Below are 12,676 nucleotides of genomic sequence, written 5' to 3' on the forward strand. Positions count from 1 at the left end.
TGTGCAGCTGATCGATCGGGCTTCGGAGCCGCTGAGCTATTATTCACGCCAAAGGGCCTTGTTTGGACGAAGGGAAGGGGGGGTATGGGTTCACGGAATCACAGGCTGGAGCTGTGCGGCTTGGCATTTCCCCCTCTGTGATGCTGTCGTGATTTATGCGGCATGAGCAAGGAGCAGTGCAGGAGGAATGCTGGGGGCCCGTGCGAGGTGGCCACGGGGGTCGTGGCTCGGGCTGGGGTCCCAGGAGAGACACCCCGTCTTTCCCCTTCTTTGGCTCCTCCTGAAGAAGGGCAGTGATGGGCTCAGGGTGGTACGAGGTGGAGCCTACTGGCCTGTGGGGTCTGTCCCTCCCCCACGCACCATCCATCCCCCACCTCCCCAGACACTCCCATCCCCCATGTCCTGCCATCTTGGTTTGCCCTACTTGCCTCTGGTAAGCTGGCTCTGGAACGTTTTCTTTGCTACTGACCTGGAATCCCAATGGAGATGGGGACCTCTCTCAGCACCCCGTGTCTTCCCACCTACACAACGGAGGGGACACTGACCCTGGCTCCATCACCCATCTCATGATGCCTCGGTTCCAATCATGCACCCTCTCTTCCTGCCTGGGCCTGGCTGCTCCTGGTTGCCCTTTCACCTCACCCTTCTTGGGTGCAGTGCCCGTGGCTTCAAGAGCTTTTCTGAGCTGTCCACCCAGTCACCTGCCCCAGTTAACAAAGGCTGGCATCTTGTCTGAGGGCCACTTGACTGATCACAGCATGTGGACAGCCTCTGGCAGATGCCCTTGGCCTGAGACTGATGGGTCACGGGCAAAGTAAAGCCACAGAAACAAGCGTATTTCTGGGGGTCTAGTTTAAAGTCGGTGAGTTACAGCACAGCGTAAGGTCAAGTTTGAGGGCTGGTTTCCATGCTCAGGCAGCACCCTCAACCATAGTCACCAGGAGTAGGACTGGGGATGGTTGGCTCACCATAGAGCCTTCCTTCCTTCTGGAAAAATGGCGCTTAGCATGCCTTCTGCTGACATGTGGAGGCCATCCCAAGGGTGGCAGGTTGTCATGTGGCTAATGTGGACTGGCTTGAAATAGAGTCTTGAGACCCTCCAAGGGTGTGTCTGCCATTTCCACACTTAGAGTGATCAGCGAGGCTTGAAGTCCAGGCCCCGCCTGGCTCATGCCTGCCCGCCTGGCCCCTCCCGTCCACGGCTCCTGCAGGACCTTGGGGGTGGGGGTACGGCTGGGAGAAGCTGCACTGAGCAGGGAACACGCACCACCTCTTCCCCTCATGCTCATGGCGGAGCTACTAAGGGGTCTGGTCTCTCTGGAGATGGGAGACAGGTACCCCCTGTTCCCCAGTACCAACTTGACACCCCAGCCCTGAAGTGTCCATAAACCAGGCCTCTGAAGGTGGCTTCCAGGGCTCTATAAACTCATCTAACAAACAGGGTAAATAGATAGCAGTTATGGCACAGAGAATGTCACTGACGTCTGATTTAGGATGATGATGATGGAGCTTTGTCCTTTCTGTCCTTTCAAACTCATAGCCCATGGAGAAGCTGATGAATTCACCAATGGCAAGTCACAGAAAGGAAAAAGGGCAGAAAGTCCATCCTTGTAGAGTGATGCTCCTGTTGTCTGTTAGGGAAGCCCTGTTGGTAATGAGCTCCAGTCAACCGCACAGAGACGCCCAGGACACCCCCATCACACCCTCCCCGAACCACGGCTTCCTTTAAGACGCCCCTCTTACTCTCCCGCCAGACCACAGCTCTCCAACCACACACTCAGCTAAAGGGGAAGGCAAGTGGACCAGAGACTGGGGACACACAGTGGTTCCTTTGAAGCCAGAGCTGGCCACAACCAACCAACAGTACTTGGCTCTCTCTGGACCTTCCCTCCAAATGCACATTTCTCCCAGGAAAGCCGCCTCCACTCCCGAGCACCGAGTGCCCTGCTAGCAGTTCAAACCAAAGGGATGAGGAAATCATCACTTGTAGTTAATTCTCAACTACGTAGACAAACTGCTATACATATTTATGATGGGAAATTTCATTATTTAAAAATTCTGCTCTAAATTTCCAGCGAACTCCATGAAGAATGCCTGCTGAACAGGTTGCAAATTAAGAACAATTATTTTTCTCTTCTGCATTTGAATATAACTTACAGCTAAAGTCATTTAAAGGGGTTAACATCAACCTTAATTAAATATTAAAGTGTGCCTGTACCTGCTGCTATTGTTGCCCCTTCGAATAAGATATAACCTATTTTTGACAAGTTTTCATCTTTCTCTGTGGAAGACGCTACATGAAACCAAATCAGTGGCAAAGAGGAGAGTAATGAATAATCTATTTCATATTCCAACAGTACCCAGAGCTCGGAGTGGAAAAATATTCAGTCAGATGATGGCAAGAGGCTGCTAGGGTACCACATGACACAGCTAATGTTTAAATAATAATAATAAAAAAAAGCGATAAACAAATCATTAGCCCTTAACAGTTGTTTAATGCAATTTGTTAATGAACGTAATGGTGGAGACTAATAATGAAAGAAAATAAAAACGTCTAAACAGGCGCCAAGTTGCTGGCGATGCGCAATTATTTCCTTGTCAAGTTTTTATGATTTAATGAGCCCCTCTGGGACTGACGGCTGTCAGTCAGTCGTGACTTTTTGACACCATTACAACTTCAAATACAGCAGCAGGCAGGCTGTTTTCCTCGGATTTGAAATACTGAAATGATCTGACAGTTTTAAAGAAAAGATGTGCAAAAAAAAAAAGGAGAAAGAGAGGGAGAGAAAGACAGTTGCTTTTTCCTTTCTTTCTTTTTTTTTCCCCCTCCCTTCTTCTATGGGTTGATAATCTCTGGATGCTGTTTGGTAATGAAAACCCAATCACTGAGGTCATTATCTGATGAGGTTTTTGGAACAGGCAGGCTTTTTTCCCCTTTATTTCTTCACTTAATGATAGCCCTCAATGGGCTTGCCCCGCATGGGATGGCCAGAGCCGCACAATTTTGTTCACCATTAATTTCAGCCTTTGAAGCTCAGGGCTCAGAAGCAGTAGCAAAGCAAACCCCCCACCAAGCTGGTTCCAAAATAAGACAATCCAGCCTGCCTTAAACAGAATAGCAAATGGCCTCCCAGCCCAGGCCTGGTAGCTGACGTCAAGCCCACTGCATTTGCAGGCATTCGCCTGCAACACGGAACATTTAAAACTCTTTACAACTTAAGAGACTTTAATTAAACTGCTTTTGATTCTGGAGCAGGGTAGCAACCACTTTATTTATTCTGTCAGGGAAACTGTTTAGTCTGCATGAATTTTATATGGCAAGGGCATCCTTCTCTTCTTCCTCCTCCACGTCTTCATCTTCATCTCTCCACCCCCCACAAACATGATTTTTAACAAGGGCTCCCAATTCGAGAAACATTCATCAGTCGGAATCCACATATTAAATACCTAGAACCTCTCCCAGATCTGTTTCACAACCTCCTTCAAGTCTGTGGACTTCCTTCCTTCCTTCCCCAGAGCAGCAGGGAAGGAGACAGAACAACCGGCCTGTCTGGGGGCTCCTTGGAGTCATTTCTGCAGCAGCCAGGAGGGCCAGGAAGGAGTTCGGGGACCCTCAGACCAGCTCCCTCGAAAAGTGCTCACTCCCCTGGTCTGGGTTGTGGCTCGCAGGTGGTTTGATAGAGTTGTTAGGCCAAGGGTTATCTGTTCATATGCTTCCCACTCCCAAGGTTGAATTGGGGTGAAATCACAGGCCAGAGCTGATAAAGACATAGAACTTGGAAGAAGACACTATTGAGAGGTGAGGTGAGCCATAGCTCCTTCCTCATCTCACCTACTTCAACAGGCACACGAGGTTTTAGTGAAATATTTAGGAGCCAGCGAGTTTAGAAGAAAGATCCTTGCTTGCTAGGTGGCCTTGGGAAGGGTCTGCCGAGCACAGATGGAAGTGTAGCTCGGTAGCTGCTTACACTCTAGCTCAGATCAACAGTTTCGAAGGAGCCACTAGAGGGGTTGATATAATGCTTCACGACTATTAGTGTGTCAGAATAAAAAGGGAGTTGTTTGTTTGTTTCCTTGCTTTCTAATGGTTTCTTAGATGTGTTTAGCACGTACAGAATTCCATTATCAGCATACAAGCTTCTTGCCGAGATGGATCCCTTCTGCTGACGGGAAAATTAGCATATAGCTTCCCGCTCCTCCACTGTCCTACTTCGCGCGGCCAAAATCCCACACCATCCTTCCGAAGTCGAGACTGCAGCTCTATTTACACAATACTAAATGATTTATCTGAACACACGCAGGCCCTCGCCTGTTTCGATAAGTACAATTTCTCTGGTGGATTTTGCATTCTGCATTTCCTCTCGAAACCGTAATGGTTTGCTTTTGAGTTGGGAAAAAATATCAAGTGCTGTATCCAGGTAATCTTGATCCATGGGCACAGGTGGTTAGCATTTTTGATGACGAGAACAGGTTTGCTTTTCAAGGATCCAAAGCTGCTCATTATATTCAAAAGCTAGTACAGACCAGTAAATGCCTATGAGGTCTTAAGAAAAACACATTTTGCTTTATGACTAGGGGCAAAATGGCCTCAGCTTGGGCAACTTTTAAGCCTGATCACAAATGAACTCATTTTGAATGCGATTCCTGGGTACCTCACACAGAAAGAAATGCAAAAAAAAAAAAAAAAAAAAAAAAAATCACAAAGCATGTTAGAGGTTTGAATACATAGTAAATGCAGGAAGGCATTGCTAACAATTGTCAGTAAAAAAAAAATCCAAGCCGTTCCTTTTGTAGCAATTTGCAATCTCTTATTCTTTTAAAGGATGAACATTTTCTGTAAAGTTTATTTCTAGTGGATCACCCTATAGGGCTCACCCATATTTATAATTACATTTGAAATTTCACACTGATGGAGTCATGTTCTTGCTCTTACTGAAATATTCATGTTCTCTTTACATACTGGAATGGATGTGGAGAGAACCTTGTCAGACCTTTTGCATGTATGAGGGCTGCTTTTGGCAGTGCAAATATTAAAACCGAAAGGATACAGAGATGCTTACACAGGTCAGGGAAGACGAGGTCACAATTAAATACCGTGCCAGGGCTCCTCCCTCTGCCAGGAAGTTCTGGGGAGTATGGGATTTGGGGAAGGCCAGGAAATAGTTCTTGTAGCCCGTAATCAAAGTTGTGAAGAGTGAATATTGGGCAGGCTTAGCAGAAATAGTCTCAGGTTAAACAGAAATGATGCAATAGAAACACAGGGAAAGTGCTAAGTCAGTTTTCCACAGAGCTGACATTAAATACCCACCTTTACAATGAAAGTGCCCAGGCAGGCTGACTATAGTCCTTATGCCTGGGTAGGAGCAAGGCTGGTTTGCTGGAGTAGGTCACCGGCTCCGGCCCCTGCTTTTCTCTGCATTTTTATCCTCCACATCACAGGAGGGCTTTTCGGTGACAAGTGGCATGTGACAAATAGATGCTCCCGTGACTGACTCATCACACCCTCTCCCAAACCATGACCCCTGACATGTCCACAGGGCAAGGAAGAATGTCACCAAGGCTATTTTGGTCAACTGATGAAAATTACCAAAAGGCAAATAAACATTCACCTTCCCCTATAAAAAAAACAAATCTGGGTGAAGACAAACCTAGAAAAGGAAACCAACCCACATGCAAACAGAAACAGAAAATATTTTTACACTCTTTGCACTTCAGCTGAACAGTGGTGAGGGAGAGACAGGGTCACCCGGGGCCTGTCAGCGCAAAAGAATGATTCATGTGACCATTTTGTCTTAATTACTCCGAACAAGCCGCCGTTGCTGTTTATCAGGGGACAGCAGATACGTCAGTGTCTTCGGACAGAGAAGGTGATTGCCGTCAGGATGGTGATGACCACGATGATCCCGAGGATGACGAGCAGGATGCGGTTCTGGATGATTCTAGAAGAGAGCAAAGGGAAGAAACCCACACAGGTAAACGGAGGCATCCGGAGGAAGATCAGCCAAGGCCAAGGTGGCTACTCGAACGGCAGCTTTGAAGGTGGGGGTGGGGAGTGGGTGGGGAGCCGTGTGTGCGTGTGTGTGCTTTGCGTGTGTGCGTGTGTGAGGTCACGCAGCTTTCTGGTTCTACAAACGATCCACGAGGAGATGAACGAGTCCGCAGTGACTGTCACGCTGCCCGCCCTCCGAGAAGCGCTCACTGCCAAGCTAAGGTGAATCAAATGGCTTTCCGGGCTCGGAGCACCATGTAGTCTCTTTAAGTGATCAAGGGCCCCTTGCGAGCTTCTCTTTTTAATTTAAAAGGTGAGACATTTTTTTCTTTTTTTTGCAGTGTTTCCTGTTAAAGTAAAAGACTCCAAGGAAACATATGTCAGGAAGGTACTTACCTGTACAAAAATACCCGGGGAAAAGGAAAAGAGAGACTTAGGAAGAAAAGGACGGGATTAAGAAGCAAGTGTCAAACGTGCTGCTTAGGCTGTGAAACCGTCATCTGTCACTGTGGCTCACGCTCCGTTACACCAGGAGGAAACGTTACATTTGCTCTATGGCGGAAAAAGATGGAAATGAGGACTAATACAAAGCGCTACTCGACGTGCCTGTTGTGCGTTTGCTGGTGGGCCCTCACCTCTAGGGACTCGAGCCCCCCTGGGTTCTGGCTCTGCCGAATGCTGATGGGGAACCGAGAACGCAGAGTGGAGACACATGTGCCCAGATGCCTGCAGAGAGCTTCTGATGAGGTTGTTTCATAATTTGTCACCTCATTCGGAGAAAAGAGGTCGAACATCAGAATGCTTTGTTGAGACTTTCAAAGGGAACCCGGGTCACACAGCCTTGCCCACGCTCGCTGTCAAAGAGCCACACAGAAATAGAGACACAGGGTGGTTGGCAGTCTAGCCGGATATCCAACCAGCTTAAAACCCCACGGCAAATCCCATCCGACCCTGCTCCAAATATCAAGCAGAACAAGGTCTGCTGCCTTATTCTAGACACTGAACACGGGACAGGGGGCTTCCACAGGGAGCAGCTGGGTGGGATTTAGCCAGGCCCCCAATTTAATAGAGACCCCACTCTCCTACTGTGTATCGTCACTGAAAAACCTTCGCAGGGTATTTGTGGCCTTTTCTGGCTTCTAGATGAGCTCATTTCTTGGAAGGAGGACAACATCACGTTGTAATTTCAGTCCGATTCCTCTGCACCCATCCCTTCTCCAAACCTAAACGGATGAATAGAGACTGTCACATGAGACCAACCCACTCCCTTGTGGCCCCCTAAAAGGACGAGCTCCCTTTCCTCCTGACAGGTTACAAAATGATCACATTTGCTGACACGTCTTCCGCAAAACTGCTTTAGTGCCTGTGTCCACTTTCGTCGCAGGAGATGAATGGGCCGCTTTGTCCTCATTTATCACGCGAGCCTCAGCTAAGATCTGTCTCGTTTGTTTCTTCCCTTCCCCACTAGAAAGTCTGTGCCCCAACATTAATTCTTCTGTGATGACAGCTAATTCAGACTTAACAGGCCATATTTACTCAGGAGGCAGAAGATTCTCTGTCCCCCGAAGAAATAAATAAAAAACAGGACTTCACAGCTTATTAAAGTGAGGATAATTCTGAACACTGGTCGGTACTACTCGGTGGCTCCGTTTAAAACCCAAATTGATTTTTTCCCCCTTTTCTCTGGAAGGGACAGAAGTTTTCAGAACAGTCCCTACACATCCTATTTGCCCAAGTCACTGTCAAAATCTCTATTTACCACAGTCACCCGCATCCGACTTGCAAAGGAAATCAGCAAAATTGAAACTCAGCAGTGAAACAGATTAAAAGCATAAAAACTCTTTAAAATTCTGCCTTAAGTAATCTACAGCAGTGTGTCTCTTGTACAGCTTGGTTGACAACCATTTCATTTGTGGGTTGAGGGCCCCAAGGCATCCATGATGCTAATTTATAAAGGATTAAACTGTGGGGGTTACTTGTTCAATCTGAGGCACAGTTAGAAAAGTGAATACACAGGCATCCCTAAATCCTCAGTTCTTCCCTGGCCCTTCGCCCCCTCCTTGGTGTATTCTCAGGGCCTGGTGGCTTCCTCCTGTCTTCCCCTTCTGACACTTCAGTGCACCCACCAGTGTGGACCAGGACTACGCAGAACTCACCCTAGCACACGGCACAGCTGCCAGCCCACAGGTTCTCAAAGAGAACTGTCTAAGGAATGATAATGGAAGAACGCAGCCCCTGCTAATTCTATCATTCCATTCAGGAAATCATTCCATTCAGGAAGTCTGCATGGAAAAGGCTGAAGTTATAAGTTGAAACAAGCCCCCCAGAGATGGAACTTGATAGCCTTATGCCTTCTGAGAGCCCTACTGGGTCTTCTCCCCGTAGCCAGGAGGACTAGTCCTTGGGGAACTGAGGCGTGTGCTGGGGGAGTTCAGCAGGACAGGGCATTTGCTTTCAAACCAAAGGCCGGCAGATATTTGGGAGAAAGAGTAGGGGGGAGTGGGGAAGAGTTGAAACAGAGAGAGCTTGACTGGCTAGGCCGTCAACCCAGCTTTAGACCTCAGAGGAGCTGTGCAAATGTAGCCCCTCTCAGGACTGGAACAGTGAGCTAGCAGAGTGTTTGTGTGGATAGGACCAAGCCAGCTTGGAAAGGGGACACACGGGCTGGCATTGGTGGGCCCCATCTGTGAAGAAACCTAGACACAGGCTCAGCCAGGGCCTGCCGCCCGCATTGCTGTAGGCAAAGCAGAAAGGAACTCGGGGTTCTGAGAGAATCGGAGAAACAGGCCAGGCTGAGGGGTTCCGAGCTAGCCAGCAAGAAGGAACTTTGGGGAAACCCAAAGTAACTTCCTGCTAACTTTGGGCAAGGGGGGCTTTATCTTCAACTAGGTCTGCAGCAAGCAGCCTTAATCTCCCTTTTGAAAATGCAAAGTGTGTTTACCCAGTAAATAATTTAAGAAAGAATATACACTTGAAAGAAGACATCCATTGAAACAGCCAGGCTAAATTGCCTCCAGGCAAAAACTTGTGCATTTGCATGCTGCATTCTATTAAGGGAGCACACTGTGGCTTTAAAAGAATGCAGAGCCAAAATAAAAGGAATGTGGGCCCGAAACATCAAGGATTCTCCAAGTTTACATTATGAATCACAGTGCTGTTGATACAAGATGAATTAACCATTTACTTTGAGGCTGAACTCACAAAGTACTATTGAAAGTACTGATCCCCATGTGGAACCCAGGGAGCGGTTAATCTTTCCATTGCCGGTCCCCTCCCCGCCTCTCCCGCGTGTGGCAGCCAGAATCACAGAAAGCTGGTTCCAGCGAGGGAGGCAGGCGCGGCACCTGGCACAGTTCTCCGCTCTTGCTTGAAGAGCCTGGAATTCCACTGGAGCAGGCGTTCCTGGTGTTCTCCAATACCCAGTTCTCCTCTACTTCTAGACACAGACTGCTCTTACCTGTCCCTTGATGTTAGGTGTGGCCCTGGGACTGGCTGTGGCCAAAGAAATGTGAGTAAAAGTGCCGGATGTCACGTCCAGGTGGAAGCATCTAACTTTCAGTGACTCTCCAGATGACTTCCTCTGCTGTTCTGATTTAGGGGGCTGTATGTTATGGGAAGGTTGAAACTCCTTCTGCCTGGATCCCTGAGTCACCACATGGAGGCCACTGCCCTGGAGACTCACTTGGACTCACACTGGACTTGAACTAAGCCAATGAGATGTGGGGGCTGTTTGTTACTGCAGCACATCATAACATGTATCCTGGGTGCTACCCCACTGCCCCACTCTTCAGACAAGGCGAGGTGTCCGGCCAAGTCAAGGGAGGCTCTGGTTTAATCTATTATAGAAGCCAAAGTATGATGAGGGCTGATGAGATTTTTTTCCTTGAAGTATAGGTTTTTGCTTCTTTGTTTGCAGAAGTTGGGATCCTTTTCTGTCCACTTGGTCATAACACTCTTCAATGAAGAATCAGGAACTTTCTCCGGCTAAAACCAATGCTACTGAGCGTTGATAAGGGATGATACCACACATGAAGCTTCACCAAGCCCAGCTAGGCACTCTGCTTTCTGGGTATAGCAGACGTACGTTGGCTGCATTCATTTCTCCATTCCAGACATGTGATGCTACCTCTAACTCCAGGGGTACAGCTGTGACCTAAACCAGTCCAACAGAATGAATCTCAGCACCTTTCCTTGGAATGCTGGGTCACCTGGAGTGTGGCGTGTGGATGTTCGACTGGACCTGCCGCAGTCCTTTTGTCTCCACGAGGGAAGCCAGCCTAAGAAAGATGCTGACCTACAGAGGGCAGAGCAATGGGACCCCGGTCCTGGAGGCGTGGTGAACCTCTATATCAAGCCTCCCTTCCCTTGGACTTTGACTTATATGAGAAAATACATTGACTTTATTTTTCAAGTCAGTTTGAATTGGGTCTTCTATTATTTACAACCAAAAGCACTTTTAGGCTGAGTCATCCTGATTCCAGCACAAAGTTTTTGATCCACAGCCTACGCATATTTTCCCCTTCTCCTCTGAGAAAAATCTCCTTGCCCTGGGCCTCTCTCACTCCTTACTTCCCTGGGCATCTCTCACCACTACACTTACGACACGGTTTTATGATTTTTGGTTTCCGCGCAGTATTCCCCAGTAAGAAAGGGACCCTCTGCAGTCTGAGTCTCCTCTGTCTTTTGTATACCTAGTGTCTAACATACAGCTTGGCATAGATGTTCTCAGAAAAAATGCTTGCTGAATGAAGAAATGGGACACTCTGCCTGCAGGTGCTCATCCGAAGGTTCACGGAGGGAGTGCTCTCCTGGTTTCCAAGGCTGCTTGTAGACAAGCACAGCTTTAGGATTTAGCTATTAGCCACCCGCCCATTAAGGATGCCAGCAGAGTCCCAACTCTTTGACAAGCCTGCATTCATTAGCTCGAGAGTGCATGACACTTTACAGGTTCAGAGCCACGTCCTGTACCTGCCTTCCTGCCTGGCCAACCAGCCCTGAATAATGATGCCCCACCTTTGGGGTCTGACAGGACAGTAACAATTAGCAGCCGTGAGAGCACGGGGTAAACTCTGGGCAAAGGAGCCCGTACCCGCTTCTCTCTGGGCACTTCCCAAAACAAAGGTCAAGGGAAAGCTCTCCAAGTTCTACCCCCAATTTGACGTTAGTATTCACCGGAAAGAAATGAAAACAGGAGTAGGGGAGGCTAATTGTCATTAGCCTCAAATACTAACTCTAATTTGAAGCATTGCTGTGAGAGCTGGGTACATGGCTACCTCTGAGCTAGAGCTGTGTGGTTTCCATGCCGCCTACTAATGCACGTTCGGCACCTTCCACGTCCTGCGTCTCTGGGAGGATGATGTCCCATCCTGAGAATTTGAGGGGGGCTGACCGCACTCTGATTCTATGGGTGGACATGTGATCCAGGCAGGCCTGGCTGGGTACAGTTATCTCTTGCATAATCATTCACTCAGTAATTGGCCTGCCACCCAAGCCAGAGAGAGTCTTTTGGGGGTTCTTCCTGGAAAATCAAGAAAAAGGTACTCTCTTTACTGGGATTGACCGTAGGGACAGTGAAAGCCGAGACCTGCTGGGGGCCAGTCTCACCACCACGCAGAAGCCTGACTGAAGGAAGCCAACACACACAGGCGCGCAGAGCCCAGAGGGTGAAGCAAAAGAGACGTATTCCTGAAGACATTATCTGAGCCCCCGAATCCTGCTGTGGGCCTGAAACCTGAAGAGTCACACTTTAACTTCCCAGTTACAGGGGCCAAACAATTCCCTTTTGATCTGAGCAAGTGTGGTTGGGAATTCTCTCATGTTCCCTCATATTGACTGCGCTGGGCTGAACAGTGTCCTTAAAGTCATGTCCACCTGGAACCTCAGGATGTAACCTTATTTGGAAATAGGGTCTTTGCAGATGTGATTCATTAAGGATCTTGAGTTGAAATCAGCCTGGATTTAGGGTGGCCCTAAATCCCAGAACTTGTGTTCTTATAAGAAGAGAGGACACAGAGAGACACAGGGAGGAAGGCCAGGTGAGGATGGAGGCAGAGACTGGAATGGTGCTGCCACAAGCCAAGGAATGCCTGGGGCCACAGAAGCTGGAAGAGGCAAGGAAGGATTCTTCCCTAACACCTGGGGAGAGAGCACCGCCCTGCCAACTCCTTAACTCCAGACTCGATTCTCCAGAGCTGTGAGAGAAGAACTTTCTGTTGTTTCAAGCCACGGCATTTGCAGTACTTTGTTATGGCAGCCCTAGAAATCTAATGCACCAAGTTCTCGAACCCATATGGAGCTTGTCTTGGGCTTCATGGTGACTGTTTTCCATGTGTCCACCTCCTTCCCTATGGCTGCACTGCACATTTACTGTGGCTCTACACAAAGACCTCCTCCAAAGGAAAGGACAGTCCCAGCCTAGTTCCCTGGAAGCTTTGCATACAGCTGCGGGACTCACGATCTTCAAGAGCTGTTGGTTCTTTCATCTCAGAATAAGAATTTCCATTCGTGAGCAGAGCATGGTCCACAAGACTCATCCCACAAAACTCCTACCTCTGGGATAAGACATTTAACATAGGAAGAAAACCAGATGTTACCTCTGGGCCAACCTACCAAGCTATCATCAGCCATTAGCAGCCCACATTTGCTGACATCCCTTTAGGTGTAGTCAGTCATCTGAGAGACCTGAGG

At 48.3% G+C, this 12,676-nt stretch overlaps 1 protein-coding gene across 4 annotated transcripts in view; it reads right to left on the reverse strand.

The window, feature by feature from the left end:
• Positions 1-2,475: 2,475 nt before the first annotated feature.
• The window catches only part of VTI1A (vesicle transport through interaction with t-SNAREs 1A), a 327,835-nt gene continuing 317,634 nt past the window's right edge, over positions 2,476-12,676 (reverse strand). For 2 of the 4 annotated variants that reach the window (XM_045568128.1, XM_045568127.1), the window contains one exon: positions 2,476-5,939. In XM_045568128.1, coding sequence (XP_045424084.1) covers positions 5,846-5,939 — 94 coding nt within the window. In that variant the 3' untranslated portion in view covers positions 2,476-5,845. The remainder of the gene's footprint in view (positions 5,940-12,676) is intronic. The other 2 variants (XM_045568130.1, XM_045568129.1) reach the window with 1 other exon arrangement.

This window comes from Lemur catta, chromosome 14 (genome assembly GCF_020740605.2).
Source record: "Lemur catta isolate mLemCat1 chromosome 14, mLemCat1.pri, whole genome shotgun sequence".
Taxonomy (NCBI): Eukaryota; Metazoa; Chordata; class Mammalia; order Primates; family Lemuridae; genus Lemur; species Lemur catta.